This window comes from Rhea pennata, chromosome 11 (genome assembly GCF_028389875.1).
Source record: "Rhea pennata isolate bPtePen1 chromosome 11, bPtePen1.pri, whole genome shotgun sequence".
NCBI lineage: Eukaryota > Metazoa > Chordata > Aves > Rheiformes > Rheidae > Rhea > Rhea pennata.
Genome location: NC_084673.1, coordinates 19,442,243 through 19,463,246, shown reverse-complemented (window position 1 = coordinate 19,463,246; position 21,004 = coordinate 19,442,243). Strand labels below are relative to the sequence as shown.

The window sequence follows — 21,004 nt, the reverse complement described above, 5'->3', positions numbered from 1 at the left end:
TGTATATATATATTATATATATATATAATACATATATACATATATATTCATATATATATATATATATGAAACTTACAAGAGGTCTTCAACAGTTTTAAAAACTTACAAAATACATTCAAGTGTAGAAAGTCACTTTACTGATAAAACAGCATTTCTTTATAACTTGTTTTCCCATCAAATAAGATACCAATGCATAAGCATATCAAAAGCGCCATCCAGTCACATCATCAGAACATATCACTTTTCTTCACTCCAAGAACCAGCACAAGTATTTTAAGTCAATTTAACTGTAGTATTCCAGACGAGCAAAGCAACATAAAAGAAGCGATTAATACAGACAATACTGGGGATAAATGCACAAAACAGAAGATCTACCAAGTCTTCAGTAGCCACAAGCTGGTACTCAAAAGTGCTTAGCTCTTCAGCTGGCTTTGTTTCACTGCTCTGCTGTATGCTAGTAATTTGGTATCAAAGAGCAGAAAATAGCAGTTTTAACTCCTGGTCACAGTTTAGAGAATAAACATGTTCAACTTATAAGTGGCCAATGTAAATTTAAGATATTACAGCACAGTCAGCAGCAGGGAACATTAAACCAGCCTCAATAATTTTGCAGTGAATCAACCGAATAAGAAGTATTTGCAGGTTCTCTTCTGCAGACTTCACCATGGAAGGGGTAACAAGCAGCACAGAGCACCTAACTTCTCCAGCTAGCCTGGAAGAGAACTTTTGTCTGCACCATTTTACACTCAGCTGTAAAATCATTGATTAAATTTAGTAGATGTAATACCAATGTTTATGGAGCATACTAACCGATATGCTCCATAAAAACACTTTGAGAAACAGTTATAAAGAGCAACACCTAATTATGGGAGCACTAGAGCACTGGAACAAGATGAGAAAAATGGGCAGCATATGACTAGTATTTCTGCCTGGACAGAAATAATTAGTCTCTAATCAATCATAACCTCCCCTCCTCCAAACAAAAAAAAATCCTGGTGTACTTTTTGAATAGCATGAAAATAAGTGATAGGAATAACATTTGACTGCAACATTGCCACAGATATTCTAAACCTTCTACTCAGGCTAGAAAAAGCTTAATAACCACTATACAAATAGAAATTTAGAGCAAACCAGCCAATAAACATTTATTCCCATAACAAGCTTATCAGGAACAGGTAAGCATGTGTGTTCTGGTGACTGTCTTCAAAATTCAACAGCAAAATATTATAGTTGCACCCTTTACTACATTTTAAGAGTCAAAATCTACTTCATGTGTGCACCATGACCTGATGCCTGCAAAGCAGGTCTGTAATACTACTTGTGTAAGCAACAACAAATTTAAAAGAAGCATACCACATCAGTGACACAGTTCAACAGTGCTGTATCAGTAACTGGCAAATTGAAAGTTAAGCTTTCTTTTAAAACTTGTACAAGAAATACAATTATATGAGCATCCCATACTATGTTAAGACAAACTGCAATTAAATATGCCAACCTTTTTTTCATCACATACAGAAGTAACAATGTATTTACAGTATTCACAATTTTCAAAGAATTTTGGACTTCTTACATTGTTTTGCAACAATTCATATTCTTCAAGTTGAAAAATAGTTACACAGTAGCTTTAGGCACTATGTAGAACATAAAACAGCTTCTGTAATAAGTCAGGTTACTAATTCTAACTCATGTAAAGACGAGAGTGCCTTAAAAGGAAATAAAACCACCCATTTCACCTATATATCTTGTTATCCCACTATTTGTGGGATAACATTACATAATCTACAGATGTTTTATGCAAGTTAGATAATGTTTATTTTCACAGTTTTCCAATTTAAGAAATAAAAACTACGGAGCTGCAGTCCTAACTCCTTTGTGTATTCAGGTTGCTGCTGTCATTACAACAATATTAAGATCAGAGCCACAAGTTCCTCTCATATGTGTTTTCAGTTACAAGCAAGTGTAATCTATATAACTCAGCTTTAATTTTTTGCCCAGCTTAAAATAAACATACCACTTTGAAATGAAACATGCTAATATTCGGATTTACTCCAAGTTCCCAGGTTAAGATGAGCAATCTTCTAACCTGTAGTGCTGAAAACTACTTTAAAGTAGTTTAAAGGGTTTTAACTTTAAAGCAAAATGAAAAAAAAAATAAAGGTAATATTCAAAATAAAAACATGAAAATTACAGTTGAATTCTGCGTGAGAGAAAATTATTATTTCTGTTCAGTGTTTCTCCATCCAAGTTCACAATAATAAAAGCACCTGCTCCAATTAACAGTACTGAAGAGAAAACTGAAGGCCTCACAGCAATACACACTTTCAGTGCCACTTTTTTATTGCAGCGTTTCCTGAAAAGACAATACGGATCAAAAATTTGCAGTGCTGCTTTTTTAATAGAATGTTTCCTGAAAAGAAGAGCGATTTAGAACTTCATTGAAGATGTGAAAAAATAGTCCATCCTCTATAGCAACCCAATTAACAGCTAAAGCAGACAGAAATGTTGTTAACTGATTTCTTATGCTGCAAGACTTCAAAAGAAAGATAATCATTTTGAAGTCCTTTACATGCATTTAGCAGAGCTGCTGGCATAAGAGCTGTGAATAATTCAATATTCCCTACATATAAATCAATGTATATTAACCACAACCAAATTCTAAGAAGGTTAAGTCAAAAGGAAACCTGAAGTATATTTAATCCTTCCATTTTTTTCATACCAAGGAAGGTAACATTAGCTTTTCAACAGATAACTTAGGAGAGATAACACACTCAGGAGCTAAATTTGCTACTTTCACAAACAGCAGAAACTTTGCCAATCCTTCCTAGCCTCTTACAACCAACTGAAAAGTAACTGACAGTTCTACACACACACTACAAACATCATCTTCAAAAAAGGGAAGATGCTACTGTAAAAACAGATCTTTTCAAGTTGAAGCAATTACATGTTTGGTCAGAACTGTACATTAAGATGAGTCTGAGTTCAAATAGTAGAGTTTCAGCATTTAATATTACATACAAAAAGTCTGCAAGTGGCAGCATTGCTGCATGTAAGGCATTTTAGGAATGATACCAACATAGCTTATTGCCTTCAGCATTTCAATATGTTCAACTAACATCAGCAACCTCTTACTTTTTAAGATTGTTAACTACTAAAACCATGGCCATCGAGATCAACGCAGAGATGTCTGCAGAGCTTCCGTAACGACGATACAACAGGAAGAGCGAACCTTTCCCAGGCTTGTAGAACGACTGTCCATACAGCTAACTCCAATATGCCAAAGGAAAGAGGTCACTTTCCATAGCCAGTTCTCACTAACTGGCCCAGTCCTGAAAGCGGAAACAGTCACTTGCAATCTTCCACACTGTGTTGGTAGGTGTGGCTTGTGCTGTCAGCAAGAAGTTCTGATTGAAGTAGCGCTGTTTGTTGCCATCAAATTTTACTGTCCCGCATGTCACCACGAGGACTGTCGTCTGGCTTTGAGTAGCTTGCTCTTCACAAGGAGAAAAAGTATATAAAAAAACCCCAACAACCCAAGCAAAGACTAATAGCTAAAGAAGTAGGAAATGTACATGAAAGTTCCCTTTAATCTACTTATTTTAGTTATATACTAACACAGTTAATACACACATGAAAAATACAGTTTTACTGCATCATTTCTACACAGACAATCGTTTATTCATTTGTAAACACTGCTTTTTAGTATTTAGTGATTTTGTATTTTCAACACATGCTGCTCATTCTAGAGTATTACGAAAAGCCCCTGGAGGTTTTTTTTGGAATAAGTTCTTATCATTCGATATATTTAGCAAGTTGTATATTTTTTTTTCTATTAGATAGTGCACTCTTTCCACAGCAGAGCAAAGCAAACAAGCTTGACCACAGTTTTTTTTTTTTTTCCTTTTTTCCTTTATATTTCCCAAAGGTTTAATAGAAGTCATTTATTAACTTCTCAATTATGTAAACATTTATCTGGAAAGAATTTAGCAAGTACTTTAGCTATTTTAGATATTAAGAGAAATCAGCATACAGAAAGTTAATGATTTGTTCCACATTACACTGCAGGTCAGTATCAGAAGCTGTACTAGAGGTCTCTTGACTCTCAGGCCTTGTGAAGGACAATGAAAAAGTGTGGCTTGTGAAGTTACAATACATGAAAATGTCACATCTGAGTCTTAAAACAGTATCTGAGACCACATCTGGTCTTAGTAAGAAATTTGCTTGAGGAATTTTCCTAGACAGGTGAAAAAGCATGCTGCATCTCTTGATTTATGTTTTATTTACACACAGCTTTACATTTCAACCTAATTTTGTATAAGTATCCCTGAAGAGAAATATTGAGCGCTATTATAGCTGCTGTTCACTTTCTCCAGTCACAAAGGAAATTAAAAAAAACAAACTAAATTTATATAATAACCTTACCATGAACAGGTTGGCAGTCCAGTACATTAACCTGGAATTCACTCGATGGCAACATTTCAAAAAATTCATTCAATGCTTCTTGCCCAGACACTGCATTACCGTTCCAGACTAACGTTGCTTTGTCCAAATAGAGTCTAGTCAAAACCTGTGGGATTATGAACGTACGTATTTGAGGGAAACATATGCAAACATATAATGCACAACACCAGGATTCAAAGAACACTGTTTTGTATTACTAATTTCTTCTGTACCTTAAATAGCAGCCTCCTCAAATATCATAATTAGTGCCCCTGACTAAAGAGTCAAACTAGTAACTGAAACATGTTTTATTACTTAGCATAGTGATTAACATGCCTCCGAATTATACACTGATGAGATTCCCTTCACAAATCCAGTGACAGAGCTGTACTACTTGCTAACAAAAGGATACTGCTGCCTTTCCGTATGTTCATCCCTAGATTTTTTTTTGTGTGTGTGTGTATGCCTGTGTGTGTGTAACACATTGCTGAGCCAAGAAAGTCTGATTTCAGGTAAAAAATAAAAGGTGAACAAGACCAGAAACAGTGGAAACTTACAAGAGGACAGATCTGCAGCAGCAAACTAGAATCTTCCCAATATTTCCTAAGGTGTGAACAATTGAGTAACTGCGTAACTCTCTCTCAAGCTGTTGTTACACCTCTGCCTAACCTGCTTATGCACAGTGTGACTAAAACTGCTGACTTTCACATGATCTAGAATTTATTAAATTACAGCTATAATATATTAAAAATTCTAAAGAACAGTCGATTTGCATAGCTGTCATCTGGTGTGCTAGTATTTGCTATGTGATACCAGATCAGTGTGGTCCATTAAGACTTTCTAAGTGAGACAGAACTCTTTCCACTTTATTCTCTGGCACTTCTAAAGACTTACAGACTCTTTACTGTAATAGAAGGGAGAACTACTAGTAAAAAAAGGTTTGGCCAAAAAAAGGCTAAAAAATAAGCTTGGAGACAAATAAAGCAAGTTTTATCTGCTCACACTGGCCAAATTCTGTACCTTCAGAAGGCAACTGGACATAAACTAAAATATTACTGTGAATAGATCTGAGGCATTTTCTAAAAGGGTCCTTTCTACAACAATGCTGCACAAAGAATTCTCTACAGAGCATGTCTAAGACTTAAACAGGGATCTCAACTTTGCTAGTACAGTAGGTAAGAACCAACTTCCAGATGCTTCCAAGCCAACAGTAACTAGAAAAGCAAGGAAAAATGCAGGAGAAGGTGCAATTTTGAATATTGTCAGAATATCTACATACCCTTCTTCTTTTGTCCATTGTCTCGTAATAAATGTTGACAAATTCTTCAGCAGCTCTACAAGCTTGATCCACATAGGTCTTGAAATCCTGGAGAGAAAAAAAAAACATACAAACCACTACATATGTTAAGTAGTTTTATGCAACTAGTCATCTAAGCAGTTTTTCCAGCTAGCGAATGACCTTTTTGTAGCTCGCCAGAGTCACCATCTTTTCCATCTTCACTAAAGGATAGTATCAAACAATGTTGAAAAAGATTTCAAATTCCTCTGCCCCTGCTGGAGACACCAGCTTTCAGCAACCAGCCAGTTTCAGGATTAATTTTTGAATGCTGATTTTTTTTACTGTGTTTGTATTAGAATTATTCTGTTGACGCAATAGTTATGCTGTTCTGAAATAAAGCTTTAAGGAAACAAGTTTTATTCAAGCTATTTCTGAACAGTATCAAGAAGCCTATCACACTGTCACCATAGTCTCTTTTTTTTTTAATACCTTAACATAAAGAGACACTCAACATACACCTGTATCAGTTGTTCCAGTGCTATACCTAAAAGTGAAAAACAAATACTTTTCCCTACATTTCATTATTTTCCTTATAACTTTCCACTTTGTTATTTGTTCAGTTTTGCCCTTGATCTCTTACAAATCCTGAACTGTGACATCTTGGAAAGCAGTGATTCTGAATTTCCTGTCACAGACATATAACTTTGCATTTGGTTCTATTACAACACTTTAAAACATAATCAGTTATCATTATTCTACTTCAGCATTATATTCTCAATATTTACAATTCAATCAGTATTCACAATTTAACTATTTACATTTTCTTGGCAGTTTTTAAATGAATACAGTGGTTAGACTACCACTAACTCCTACAGTATTTCTACAAAAAACACTTCTATTCAAAGAAACTTCCATACTGCAAAACAACCAGCCTGTCAAATAATCACCACCTACTCCATAAAGACATATATTTTCCTGTTAATTGCATACAATTATTTCGATCTCTCTCTGTAAGGACACGAATGTGCTCTTCATCTTTGTATCTCCTCTAACAACTTCTGACCCCACTGGCCAATTCCAAGCAAGTATGATGAAGCAGCCTTAAAGACACTGTATTCCAACAAGTTCCAAGAGTAACTCTTCAGCACCAGGAGACAGAGGATTAATTTGGCCTAACAGAATGGCCATTGTAACTCAGCTTGTTACTTATTTAGACTACATCTCTGTTACCTGTCCACCAGCATGCATACCCCTGCATGCATGTGCGCGCACACACACACACGCACACAATTTCTAACCAGCAGACAAACACATTGCCTGTTACCTGGCTGAACAGACAGATCATGTCTGAAGGACAACATAAGAGAAACCTTAAAAAGAGACCAAAATGAGCTACTAGGTAACCAGCTTTGTTAGTTTTGCCACTCAGGACAACTTCCCTTTAACCATAGCACTGAATTTATTTGAAAACTCAGAGTACAATTTAGGTTGGACGAAAGGTTGGAGATCATCTGGTCCAAAGCCCTGCTCAAAGCTCGATCTACCTTAAAGCTAGATGGGATTACTTTTGCAGTTCGAACTGGTTGCTGAGGGCTGTATCTCTGGTCAAGTTTCGAACATCTCTAAGGATAGAGATGTCACAATCTCTTCGGTCACCTATCTGAATGTTTTAACCACCTCTCTGGGTAATTTCCCCCCTCCCCCCCAGCAGTCAATAGGAATTCAACGCTTTTCTCCGGTAAAATCGAAGGCTCCGCTGACAGCCCCCTGCAGCGTGCTCGCTACGCCAGCCCTCAAGGAAAGCACCCGCCGGGGGTTCGCTCACGGCCCCGCTCCGCGCACGGAGGCGCCGGCGAGGGGACGCGGCGGAGGCTGCGAGTCCACCCGGGCTGGAGGAGCCTCGCGGGCAGCAGGCCGAGGGGCCGCGAGGCTGCGCTAAGCGGAAGCCTCGCGGCCTCTCTCCGCGCCTCGGCCGCGTCGGCGGCGCGGGGCACTCACCACGGAGGCGGCCATGCGGAGGGGAGGCGAGGCGAGGAGGCGGCGGCAGCGACCCCTCCGCGGCGGCGCGGCGGCGAGGCGGGCGGCGAGGCGGGCAGGCGGGCGAGCGAGAGCGAGGGCGCCGGATGTGCGCCGCGCTCAACGGCCCGGCTTTTCCGGCCGCGCGCCGGTGCCGCGCGAAATGGCCGCCGGCAGGGCGCAGTGGCTCGGCGCGGCGCGGCGGCCCCGCTGGCGGCCATTTCGCGCGGCGCTGGCGGCGTCCGCGTGCGCCTGCTTCGCCCCGGAAGCCGCTTCCTGCAGCGCTGGCGCCTCAGCGACACCACGGCCTGCAGACCGCGCCGGTGGAAAGGGAGACAAAAGCCGGTGGCGCCAGCTGTGCTCTTCGGACGAGCGCCGGCACTGCCGCTGTTCCGCTCGCCAGCACCCCGACCCTCTTGCCTTCTTGTTTTTTTCTTTACTTGTTGTTATATCGCGTTCTCTGTATTTTGCTTTTCAACCCCTTTACGCCGCGGAGGAGCGACCGTTAGCCCGGAAAGGCCGGGTGCTGCGGCGCCCGTGCGCTGCGCCACCGCGGACGCGCGCCCCGCAGCGCCTCCGTGCCCGCCGCTTGGCTCCGTACGGAGCCCAGCGCGGCCGCGGGACGCTGATGGCCCTGCCCCGTCCGCAAATGTGGCGACGTTCCCAGCTGCTTCCCCAGCGCGCAAACTGGAGAGCTGGGGGAGAGGCACGTCAGACACGTTGGCTGCTGCGCTTGTTTTAAAGAGTTCAAGAGCAGAGCAGTTTAGGGTTGTTCGCCTTAAAACCTGGAGGTGATAAATGGAGGTACGAATTAGGACCAGGGAATTTAGACCAATATAATTTGCTCTTCTTCTTTTGTCACTTGTGATCTTAAAATTCATAGCTTCTTAAATGCAAGAGACAATGTATTTCACTCTCACAGATTTCACACTTACTAGCTGTTGTTTTCCTTTTAGAGTGGTTGCACATTAACCTTTTTTTCAGGGACAGTGCCTGGGGAAGCAGCCACTGCCCTCCTTGCTGTAGTGGCACACCTGTTCATGGAACTGGCAAACTGATTCCCATTTACTGCATAATTTTTCGGAAGATCAATTCACCAGTCTGGTTCAGTGCTCAACTCCAAGACACAGAGGGTGACAGAAAGATAGGAATAGGCAAGGTTGAAAGAGGAGTATGGAGTCTACTTCAGTCAATCTAAAGCTCAGCATTGGTCCAAATTTTATCTCAGTAAATGCCATTTCAAACATCTGCTAGCAAGTCAAGGAACACTTTGTATAGTTTATTTAGGAAGTTTGTTTTCATAAACCCAAGTTTGCACTACATAAATACTAGCTTGTTAAAATTCTAGTCCAAAACCATCTGTTCTTCAAGAGCTTAGCACTAAATTGTTGTCCCTTTGGGGAATATAGATAGATACCTATGCAAGCCAGAAAGACTTATTTTCTATACATGGGCTCATTAAACATATTTTCCTTTTGACCATTTCTAAGGAAGTGACTCCACTTTAATCACTTCTAGCTCATGGTTTGGGAATTTACTGGCTGCTTGACAGACTGCAAGAAAAAGGCTGGCTTCTTTCTACCCCAAAACCTGTATGTAAGTAGGCCAGACAGTCATAACACAAACATTGCACATTGTGCACTTTGGCAATATGGTGATTCAAGCTTAACATACAGCACAGTGATCGCCTACTAAACTCAGTGTACTATTCTACCGATGACAGCAAAACTGTTTGCTTAGGCCTGGTTTGAGTTCTGGCAGCTTCTGACCTACCTATGCAGCTGTAATGCCTTCAGGCTGTTACCTGCTCTCTGCCCTGAAGTATTTAAACTTGATTGTTCTGAGAAGTGCCTATCTCAAAGATTCTGATGGGTTATATAACAATGTGTGTGTGTATTGCTGTATCATGACAAACTCCAGAAATAATTTAATGCATTCCATCTGGCAAAACACAATGGACCATAAATGCCTACATTAAAAGGAAGCAAAGGCACTGTTACGTGTTATACTTTTGCACAGGAATACAGAGTGTGCATATTTCCCATAGGTGTTTCTGAGCAAGGGACACTGAAAAATACTTGTCTTTTTAATTTTTTACAAAGGCTGCACAACTTTCTTGGTCTGCACACTTAACAAGCACACCTAGCAATCAAAGCATTAACAGTTCATTCACAGTAGGATGCAAGTTTCTGCATATATTTTCTGGAAATTCCTGTTTCACAGACTGGACTAACAGTGAAACAGATGCATCAAACTGAACATATCTTTATATTGGTGTCGGTATATCTGTACCTTGGATCAATGTAGCTTTTCAAACTTAGTTTGATTGTTTAATGAGACTCATGCTTTGAGCTATTATTATCAGAAACTGTTGTACGGTAGTTGTCACCTCTGTTCATAATTTAGGTGACCGAATTACCTAAAGACTGACAAACATATCAGCTACTCTGCTGAGCTAAGTACTATGGGGCTCAAAGACAGATAATCCTTACCTCAAATAGCTTATAGTCATGGTTAATGCAGCAAGCAGCAGAAACAAGGAAGTAGGCAGAAAGACGATAGAACGCTGATAAAAGCTTGTTTTTGCAAATACTAGCTATATACACAGAAGAACCCATACCTATGTAGCAACCGCATTACATACATTGTACTGTGCCCTCTGTCATAAAAAAAACCCCTTCTGTATTAGCATTTCTAGCTCAGCCTCAGTATTAGAATGATGAAGTGCCTAACAGACATTCAGTGTCAACCTCATTTTGACAGCATAGTCAGCAACACCTGACTAGTTTCTATTAGCAGTTAAAATAGCTTATGAGAGCTGGAACAGAACAGCAGCCTCAGGAAACATCATTTTAAATCAATTCAAGGTTACAAGCAAAGCCATTTTTTACTTGCTTGAGTTTACTGTCTTGGAGTGACCGGGCATTGGGGGAAAAAAAAGAGAAACAAGACCTGTAGTTTTATACTATTTGTAAAATGCACAGGGGTGAGCAGGCAATTAGTTATGTGCAGATCTCATTTTACTTTGTGTAGGACAGTCTGGTGGAGATGGTATTATTCACATCAGTCTATGTGAAAACAATATATAGAGAAATACAAGAGAATGGCATTTCTTCCCTTTGCATCTAAAACTTCGCTATTGTGAAGGCCTGAAAATATTCAAGTACAGAATAGCCTGAATCACAACAAAACTTACATGGCTCTATTGTGGCACTTAATTATATTATTCATTATTTTTTTCATACTTTTTGTAACCTTAGTATTAGCATTGTGAAGTAACATTGATCTTGTCCTGGGAGAGAGTTTGGAAATCGGATGGCCTCTTTGCAGTTCCAGCCATATGAAGTAATTCACTAGTGTTTTTATTAAAAAGAAGAAGTGAGTTTGGGTATTTCAACATCTTCCAAAGAATTGTGAAAAAGTTCAAAAAATCTTACTGTACAAGTGGTTAATGCCATTTAAATCATCTACATGTTAATTTGTGAATGCAAACAAGGACAAAGATGCCTTATAAACCCTGGCAAATAACTGGAGTGGAGAATTGCACACATTACCATAATAATTGCACTTGCTATCACAGACCACATGGTCATCTATGTCCTGTATCATACTGTGTCTGGAAGACTGTGAATGTAAAACTAGAATGTCAGTGTATGAGCACTTAGCCCTTAAGTTTCTATCTCTTTTAGAACTCTTAGGTGCTTTTGTCATGTGCAACTATTTTCCATGGCTGCTCTTATTCCTGGGAGTGACTTTCCACAGAAGTCTCCAGGCTGCACTGCCAGCAAGGAGCCAGCAGAGGGGAGAATGAACAAAGATCCAGCAGTCCCATTGCAGGGACAGAGCCAGGCAATTGCAAAAAGTAACTTGCTCTGTTTCCTGGAACAGGTTGATCTGTAAGGCCGGCTAATTAAACTTCTATAACACTGTGAATAATAGGAAAAGACATGAATTCAAAGGAATCTGCAGTCCATTTGGTACTGGAATAGTCTGTTTATGACTCAGACCACATTCCAGAAGACCATCTTGTGGCCAAAAAGTGTCTGTTGATTTCTCTTAATAAGAACTGTAAGATCAAGTTTAATAAAATCACCATTTGGAGAAATACATAATGTATAGTGAGGCAACCACATTCCTCCAGGACCCAAATCCCTCAACACACATACTGATGCATAAAATAAAAATGGCTAAGAAGGGCTGCAATTTCATTGTACAGACGTGCTCAACAGAATAGGTTAGAGATACTTCTTTATTCTGTTGGTACAGTTCTTGTCTATTCAAACTCCTACACACTAAGGTATCAGAAACATAAACCTCTCAGGTTTCTCCTTTTCCTGTGTATGAGAATGCATTTCACCGTGTTACCTCAGAGGACCATTACAGAAGCACTAAGGGACATGATGAAGCATCATTCTCAGCAGTAGCTTGCAGCAGAGGGCAGCCTCCTTAGCAGGGCTCTTCCCCCTGATATGATCTCTTTCCTGCCACTGCCACATCACTACTTGCAGCACTGTGCTGTGGTCTGTTTGCACTTCCATGTATGCTACACACCTGGTGCACCTGCTCCAGCCTGTGTGATGATGGAGCAATAGTGAAGCTGTGTCACTACAATGCATAAACACAAGACCTAACTACAGGGGAGATTACACAAGGATGAACTACTTGAGTCCCGTATCTAAGGCACAAAACTCAAGAGGTGTGAAAATAATTAACAAAGATGATGTGGAGCTGACTGTGAAGAAATCACATACTGGAGGTGATAAACACTCTAGGAATGGAAAGCTGCATCTGTGATAGGGCTGCTGGGGAGAGGATTAAGTTTGGGTCAGGCTGTATGAGGCTTTGCCCTTTAGTATGCTGAATAACATCCAGCAATGTTAGCTGTATACTAATTCATCATTGCTGTGAAGAAGTTGCATTACTAAGAAACAACATATCCTGCTGAATTAACAATCACACAGTGAAGATTCCTTAATACGAAGGTTAAAAAATCCTTCCATTTAAAATCTTACCCTCCTTAGGCTACGGAAAGTTAAATGAAAGAGTTAAATCTGACTTCTGCTCTGTTTTCCAATATATACATAGTTCTGAGCTTCTTTGTTAGATAGCCTCAAGCCTCTCATTCTGTCACTATATCACCATATTATTTATTTGCCTCAAATTAATTGAAGTACCTCATAATACCGCTCTCATATAAAGAAGAGGTATGATCAGTTTCCAAATAAAAATCAAAACACTGAAATGATACATGATTTGTTCAAGGTCACAATGGAAGACAATTGTGGAGATTGAAACTGTGGTTCTAACCTTTTACCTTCCATGCATAAATGTTCTGAGCAGTTGATGCTGTCTATCTTGACTTCGGTAAAGCTTTTGACATTGTCTCCCATAACATCCTCACAGGTAAGCTCAGGAAGTGCAGGCTAGATGAGTGGACTGTGAGATAGATTGAGAACTGGCTGAAAGGCAGAGCTCAGAGGCTTGTGCGCAGTGGTGCAAAATCTAGTTGGAGGCCTGTAGCTAGCAGTGTACCCCGGAGGACAATACTTGGTGCAGTATTTTTCAACTTACTCATCAATGACCAGCATGAAGGAGTGCACCCTCAGCAAGTTTGCAAATGTTACACTACAGGGAGGAGTGGCTGATACACCAGAGGGCTGTGCTGCCATTCAGAGGGACCTCAACAGACTGGAGAGATAGGCAGAGGGGAACCTCCTGAAATTCAATAAAGGGAAGTGCAAAGTCTTGCACCTAGAGTGGAATAACCTCATGCACCAATACCAGCTAGAAAGCAGCTCTGCGGAGAAGGACCTGAGAGTCCTGGCGGACAACAAGTTGATCATGAGACAGCAATGTGCCCTTGTTGCCAAGAAGGCTACTGATATCCTGGGCTGCATTAACAAGATCTTTGCCAGCAGATCCCCTTCTACTCAGCCCTGGCAAGGCTGCATCTGAGTACTGTGTCCAGTTCTGGGCTCCCCAGTACAAGAGTTACATGGAGCTACTGCAGCAGGTCCAGTGGAGGGCTACTAAGATGATGAAGGCAATGGAGCATCTCTGGTATGAGGAAAGGCTCAGAGAGCTGGGCTTGTTTAGCCTAGAGAAGAGAAAACAGAGCAGAGATCTTATCAACATGAGTAAATACCTGAAGGGAGGGTGTCAAGAGAGTGAAGCCAGACTCTTCTTCATGATAGGACAAGAGGCAAAAGGAAACTGAAACACGGGAAGTTCCATTTGAATATGAGGAAAAACTTTTTTACTGTGAGAGTGACAGAGCACTGGAACAGCTTGCCCAGAGAGGTTGTGGAGTCGCCTTCCTTGGAGATATTCAAAAGCCATCTAAATATGAACCTGGGAAACATGTTCTACATGACCCTGTCTGAGCAGGGGGGTTTGACAAGATGATCTCCAGAGGTCTCTTCCAACTTCAACTATCCTGTGATTCTGTGATCCTTACTCTATTCTGAGAAATATCAGTATAAAATCAAAAAGAATCACTGCTCTCTAATATCTCTATTCTCCATTTCATGTTTACTTTGATCACACTGATACTGATGCAGATAAAAAGGTAGTATCACACTTACGAATTGAATTTGTAGGAAATCCCAGAATTATAGAATCGGTAAGGTTGGAAGGGACCTCTGGAGAACATCTAGTCCAACCTCCCTGCTCAAGCAGGGTCACCTAGAGCATGTTAGACAGGGTTGCATCCAGGCAGGTTTTGAAAATCTCCAGAGAAGGAGACTCCACAATCTCTCTGGGCAACCTGTTCCAGTGCTCTGTCACTCTCACAGTGAAGAAATTCCTGCTCATATTCAGGCGGAACTTCCTGTAGTTCAGTTTGTGCCCACTGCCTCTAGTCCTTTCGCAGGGACTACTGAAAAGAGTTTAGCCCCATTCCCTTGACACCCTCCCTTCAGATACTTATGCACATTGGCAAGATCCCCCCTCAATCTTCTCTTCTCCACGCTAAAATCACAGAGACTAAGTACAATCTGCACAAAACAATAGAAATATGATAAATGTCTGTAAAAGCATCACCTCTTCATTTACTCACTGTGAAAGCTGGAAGAGAAACAGGCCTAATTGTTGGCAGACTCTACAAAGTTCTCCATATCTTTCAAATACATTAAAATAGGGATCTAAGGAAAAAAAAACTTAACTCATTTATCTATGGTTGCTTCAACATAAGAAATATTCTGTAAAAAATGAAATCATAAATATTAGAAACTGAAGAACATAAGCCTTCCTTCTACCAGGACAGGATTTTTCTCTACTGGTTACACTTTTTCTCACTTACAAATACTTTATAAAGTGAGATCATGATAGTTTCTTTCATGTCAATTGATTAGAAGAACACTTCTCCAGCAGGATTCACTGCAAACTCACCCCTAGAAGTGAAGGAGGTAGATCATTTGAAGGTTCTCTATGCCAGTCCTCTCCCTTCCACAGCACTGGTCACTATTCAGTGAAGCAATGTGACAAAGAGAAGCTGCATTAAAAAAAGGATGTGAAATTAATTCTAAGCTAATTCTGAAGATGACACACAATTTTAGATATCATTTTAGCATAATGACTGCAGCTTATTCGGATCAGTAAATCAGGAAATACAAGAACAAGGCAGTTTTTGCAAGCAGTATGCAAGACCTGGTTCAAAATATTACTGTGAGAGCCACTCAGTTGTTCACAGCAATGGCCACAATGTACTCAGGTCCAAATGCCTTCTTGGAATAACAAAGACCATAAATAAATAAATAAATAAAAATCCATCACTATGGTGTGTAATTTTTTTTTTTAAGTAATTAGAGCAGCAAGAAATGTAAAATGCTTGCAGGTGGTGTGGAAACTGCTTAAAGACATACTAGAAATATGAGATATACAGAACAGATGCATACCACTTATCAGAAATGTTTTAAAAAAGATAAACAAGGTCCAAGCATGCTTAAGTAACACAGCAAGGTAGAGAATCAGAAGGAAACATCTTTCAAAAATGGAAGCTGGGTCCAAATGAAGAAAATAGAAAAGAAATACGAACTTCAGCAGGTAAAATTTAAAAATGAAGTATGGTAAATCAAGAGTGGTTCTGAGAAACATTTTACTGAAGGCAGACACTCTATGAATAAAAATCCTCTTTCACACACATTAAAAGCAAGAAGTCTTGCCAGAAAATCTGTAAGGCCAAGATGCGATCAGTGTATGACAAAGCAGTGTGTGACAAAGCAAGAAAAGGCTGTAGTAGAAAAGCTAAACAAATTCTTTACATCTTTGATCACCATGAAGGAGCTTATAAAGTATCTTATATTAGAACACTTCTTTAGAGGGAATGAAATGGAGGATCTGCCATAAAGTGAAATGTCAGTACAAAAGGTTTTAGAACAAATCCATAAAACGAACAGTAACAAACTGCCAAGGTATATGCCAAGTTACGTGCTCCTAAAGGACATACTAATACATGGTATGTAATCTGTCATTTATACACATTCTGTACTCAAAAATTGGAAGGTGGCAAATGTGAGGCCAGTTTTCTAAAATGGCTCCAAGGTGGATCCAGCAAATTATAAACCAATAAAACTGATGTCTGTCCTAGGCAAATTTGTAGAAACTATAATAAAGAAAAGGATTGGTAGATACTTAGACAAACATGGCATATTAGGGTAGACTCAAAATGGTTCTTCAGTGAGAAGTTGCACCTCACAAATCTATTAGTTCTTCAAAAGAGTCAATAATTACTTGGAGGTAAAGAGCCTTGCTAGTGAACAATGCTTCCTCTAAAAAATACTTTCTTGTAACAATTTCAGATTCTGCCAATACGTAATTCTAGAATTATCATACTTTTTGTTATCATATTTTCAGTATTTCATAATTTCAACAGAATCGTAATTTCAGTAGTTTTTATATGGAGTATTTTAGCGTAATGCACACCTTCCAGTACCAATCCAAATTATGTGATTGGAATAATGAGACTCCTTGCTTAACTTCCCTGACTTCTTTACCCAACTCAACTGTTAGGATTCTTCCTAATATTTTTGCTGGCTATTTTGTTGCTTGAGCAAAATTAGACTTCCAGAACAATTCATTTGAATCTCATTCCCTGAAGATATATTTCCTTTACTTAGAAAATAGCATTTGCAGTGGAAACAAAATAGTCCATCTGCAACATACCAACATTTTTTTGCAAGACTTCTTCAGCTGCTTTTCAATAAGCAAATCTTTGGTTTGAGGGTCTAGGACTTAAAGAGTATCCTTAAGAACAGACATTTTGTGTTGAACAAATTATAATGGAACTCCATATGGTACAAATATATCCCTAAATATGCATTTTGATTTAGTTCAAGTAACAACCAGTTATAAGTCATACTTTCTCTTCGAATGCCCATCTATTCCTAACAGTTTCTCAGCCTTTATCTCCAGTATCCAAAGCCAATTTACCCATGCTCATCACCCTTTTATATCCTGGAAAGAACTTAAAAGATACAGATGCTAGAATGACTCAGCAGTAATGCCACTGAACCCCCAGAGTCCAAGCAGTTTACACTGAGATGACTCATCAAAATACCTTTCTATCTGAAGATAGTTACTAGAATACGCAGTTCCACTACACCCACCTACCATATGGGAGGGGAATTAATTTTAAATCAGTTTAGATCTCACAGATCAAACTATCCCAGTACAAGCAAAAAGTGTAATAGCTGTCAAAATAGCTGAGATCATCTATTACAACTGTGAGGTGAATTTAGATATATGTGGTATTTTTGAGTCCATATAATGCTAACCTTTAAAATTATTAGTTGCTGGAAAGCTTCCCAAATAGCTGATACTAACAGCAATGAATAAAAGCTGTAATCACAATTAAATGGCAAAAAGAATGATGTGTGTATAGCACAAACATATACACGGAGATAAGAAGTAATTCTCAGATGTGACTGCTTCATAATTTTAGTCAAGTTTAGTCAAAATATCCTAACTAAATGGTATTTAGAAGAGGGAACAAACTTGCCTTTCAAAAATGTATTAAGCTTTATATTCAGCTATCTAGGTCAGCCCAGATTTTCTTTTGTTTCTTCAGGTGATGCTCTGTTAATTAAAATTGATAGCAAAGCTCAAGATGATTTCAGAATCCTTGCCAAAAAGGCATAGATTTTTATTTTAAATTATATTGATATTGGCAGAACACTTTAATGATCACAGAATGAAAGTATAATTCAATCTCCAACAAACTGAAAAGAATCCATATTTTTCCCATAGAATCTCTCTATGAAAATCTCTACACTTCCATTAATACCTATGCAAAAATCAAGCCAAATTGCATATTGTTAGGCTACTTTTCAAACTTGCACTCTGCAATTAAGTCTGAGTTTTCTGTAAAGACTCAAATAACAGACTAACATCAGGTCCATCTGTCCTGATTACTCGTGTTGAAATGTGTAGTCTTTAGTTTTGCAAATTATCTTGATGGACTCAGATTAACATGTTTGTAATTTCCATGGTTTTATAATTAATTTTTTTTTTAAGATTACATAATTAGCACTGACAAATTTGAAATGGAATATTCTCTATTAAAAAAATCCAACTACAATGTTTTCTAATTAATTTATTGATTGAGATTACATGTAACATATACTCAAATCATATTATATGCTCAAATTTTGAAGGTTCAAAATCTCCCTCTCTGGGATGTATGCAACACTATAGCTTCTCTAATGAAAAAAGTAAATAGTCCAAAAAAATGACCCAAGGCCTATGCCTGTGATCAAAATTAAATTAGTAGGTTCACTCTCTCTATCAGCCTTCACTAACTGCATGGCACATACAGCATTTGTGTTAACAGTGTCCAATTACAGTTCAAAGATTTAGCAAGTATAGTAATGTTTACCAGGAGGATTCCCTCAAGGTCAATGATTCACACAGCACTTCAGCCTTCAAGCTGGTAAAGCAGTATGTTTAAAGATTCTCATGCAGTGTAAAGGTAATATATTCTATCTCTGAGACCTTGAATCTTTTGAAATGCTGAATGGTTCTTGTGAAACACTGTGCTCTGAACTTTTGTAAAAGCTACCAAAACACATAAATAATGTTAGTCAGATGTCTAGAAGTTCAAGGAACTATATCCTAGCACAAAGCAAACAATTGATATTAGCCAAATCCAGACAGGTTCTGATTAACGTGATGCTTCTGAAGCCAGATCCTGACTCAGTGTCTGAGGTTTTTGCCTGAGCAAGGGCTGAGTGGGAACTCAAGGATATGTCTGTTCATTTCAACAGGAACTGGGAGCAGATCGCAGGTGTTCAGTGCTTTCATACTCTGACCTATATACTGGATATGAAAATACTGCTAGAAGTGGAGTTCGGATTTATCAAATCACAGTGGGCTCAAAGGAGGGCTGGTTTGGCCAGTTCATTCTCAACAAAAAAAAAGGCATGTTATTCTGGATAAACCCAGGCAGAACCTGTGTTTATTAGAATCCCATGGGGACTCTGGACTATGCACTCACCGCTCCACCTCAAATTCCTGTCATACCAGAGCTGGAGGAATGTAAGAGTCATTACAAGCCTCTTGTTTTTTAAAGAAAAGCAGGACTTGCAATATATTGAACTGATAATAGTACAATTAAGTCTCACAGACTGACAAGGATATGGTGAGATTAACTACAAACAAGTATTCAAATTTAATCCATGTGAAAACATTCCCACAAGGGGCAAAATTTTCAAAACAGGTCAATTCAAAGCATCACCCCAACTGGTAGGTAAAGAAATCTTAAAATGCTATCCATTAATTACATAATGAAATAGTCTGTGATCTCTTATTAAAATCTGTTCTCACATAATTAAACACCAGGTAAAAATAATTGTACAACAATAGACTCCAGGATGGTTAAATATAGTAACTTGATAGCTGAATTGTGTATATCTGTATACAAACATATTTATATATGTGTACATACTAGACTGTGGATATACTGGGGGGAAGAGGCTTATAGCCTTACCTTTTAAGCTGATTATGTAGTTCTGCTTGCACTTGTCCATTTATCTCAAAATTTTAGAATGAAATCCCAATATTGGCTTCAGCAGTATGTTGTATCACTGTGCAAGAATGGAACTATGGCATCAGCTCATAGTTATGTCCTGTATATACAAAACAAAAAATGTGGCAAATAGCTGTTATCCAGATAAGAGTATGAAACACCTGTACAATGCCTTGCATCATCATACACATCAGCAGAGAAGAGGGTGTTACAAGCATCAGTAGCTGCACGTGAGCATGGTTTCCTTTAACTTGGGTAGAGCTGAACTGGCACAATCATTTCTCATCAAGGGGCTACAAGCACTGTAGCCACAATAGTTCAGCTAGTCCTTTTCCCTAACTCCATCTAGTACTGCTCAATTTTCACTAAAGCCTGGGAAGAGTGCCTTTTTTGCTTCCAGTTCTCCCTTTATATAATTTGCCTTTACATAACCAGATCAAAATTTTTGCCTCATTCCCTTGGCTGAGTGAAAGCTAATACTGAGAAGTATCTCCATTTTGGAGTCCAGTTCTAGACCTCACCCTCATGTCTGTCCGGCTTAGAGTCAGAACAAGAAGATCAGCTGGAAATGGCAGTAGTAACCTGCTTCTCAAGCAGACCAAAAGAATCTGAGCTACAACTTATAACCTGTTCTAAATTACACCAGAAGTCTGCTAAAAAAGCAAACAAACAAACCCCCCGAAAATAAAGTACTGTAAGCAAGACTTCTAGCTATCTCTGTCCCCTCCTTCTGTCCAATGCAGAATATTAGATACTCATCCCTTTTGTGTTACATTTGTAAATCCTCAAAAGCCTGAGGGCTGTTATCTATATTCTCAGCTCAAATAAACCAATTTACTTATAAATCACAGTACTGCCAACCTGCTTCTTTTAGTGTGTTCCTGGAAACCTAGGTTCTAGCCAGGCAAATATATGAGAACCTCTACATTTGCTGAACAAGAAAGTTTAAGAAATTCCTCTAAAAGATTAATCTTATGCAACCAGAAATCAAAAAACAAAGAATACAACATACATTTTTTTTTATATTATATGTATGACTTCTAAAATTGAAGCTACTGCTTTTGGAACAAAATTTTTTTTGAGGTAATAATAAAGCTTGTGACATTAGAATGCACCTGAAGAAACTGCTAATACAAATCTTAAGTTATCTTAATAAATGTGCAGAGACATTGTTTTCCACAGTCGCTTTACACAATATTGTAATGCTTCTACATCTTTGTCTAAGTTTATCTCTGCTTTTAATTTACTTT

General features: G+C 38.9%; 1 protein-coding gene across 2 annotated transcripts; it reads right to left on the bottom strand.

Moving 5' to 3' along the window:
* Positions 1-1,119: 1,119 nt before the first annotated feature.
* Positions 1,120-15,169, bottom strand: NXT2 (nuclear transport factor 2 like export factor 2). Of its 2 annotated transcripts, none has more exons than XM_062585123.1 (4): positions 15,122-15,169; positions 5,717-5,803; positions 4,420-4,564; positions 1,120-3,490 (listed from the first exon to the last, which is right to left on the bottom strand). In XM_062585123.1, exons 2-4 carry the CDS (start codon positions 5,732-5,734, stop codon positions 3,312-3,314), a joined length of 342 nt encoding a protein of 113 aa, XP_062441107.1. In that variant the 5' UTR covers positions 5,735-5,803; positions 15,122-15,169; the 3' UTR covers positions 1,120-3,311. The 2 variants fall into 2 exon arrangements, with proteins under 2 accessions (XP_062441107.1, XP_062441106.1); XM_062585122.1 differs by lacking the exon at positions 15,122-15,169 and adding an exon at positions 7,715-7,810.
* Between the last annotated feature and the right edge of the window lie 5,835 nt (positions 15,170-21,004).

Excerpts from the sequence above, each read along its gene's own strand:
- NXT2 (XM_062585122.1), bottom strand. Across the intron at positions 4,565-5,716 it reads CAATGGACAAAAGAAGAAGG|GTTTTGACTAGACTCTATTT; the intron begins GTATGTAGATAT and ends ATAATCCCACAG. Across the intron at positions 3,491-4,419 it reads GGACTGCCAACCTGTTCATG|AGCAAGCTACTCAAAGCCAG; the intron begins GTAAGGTTATTA and ends CTCCTTGTGAAG.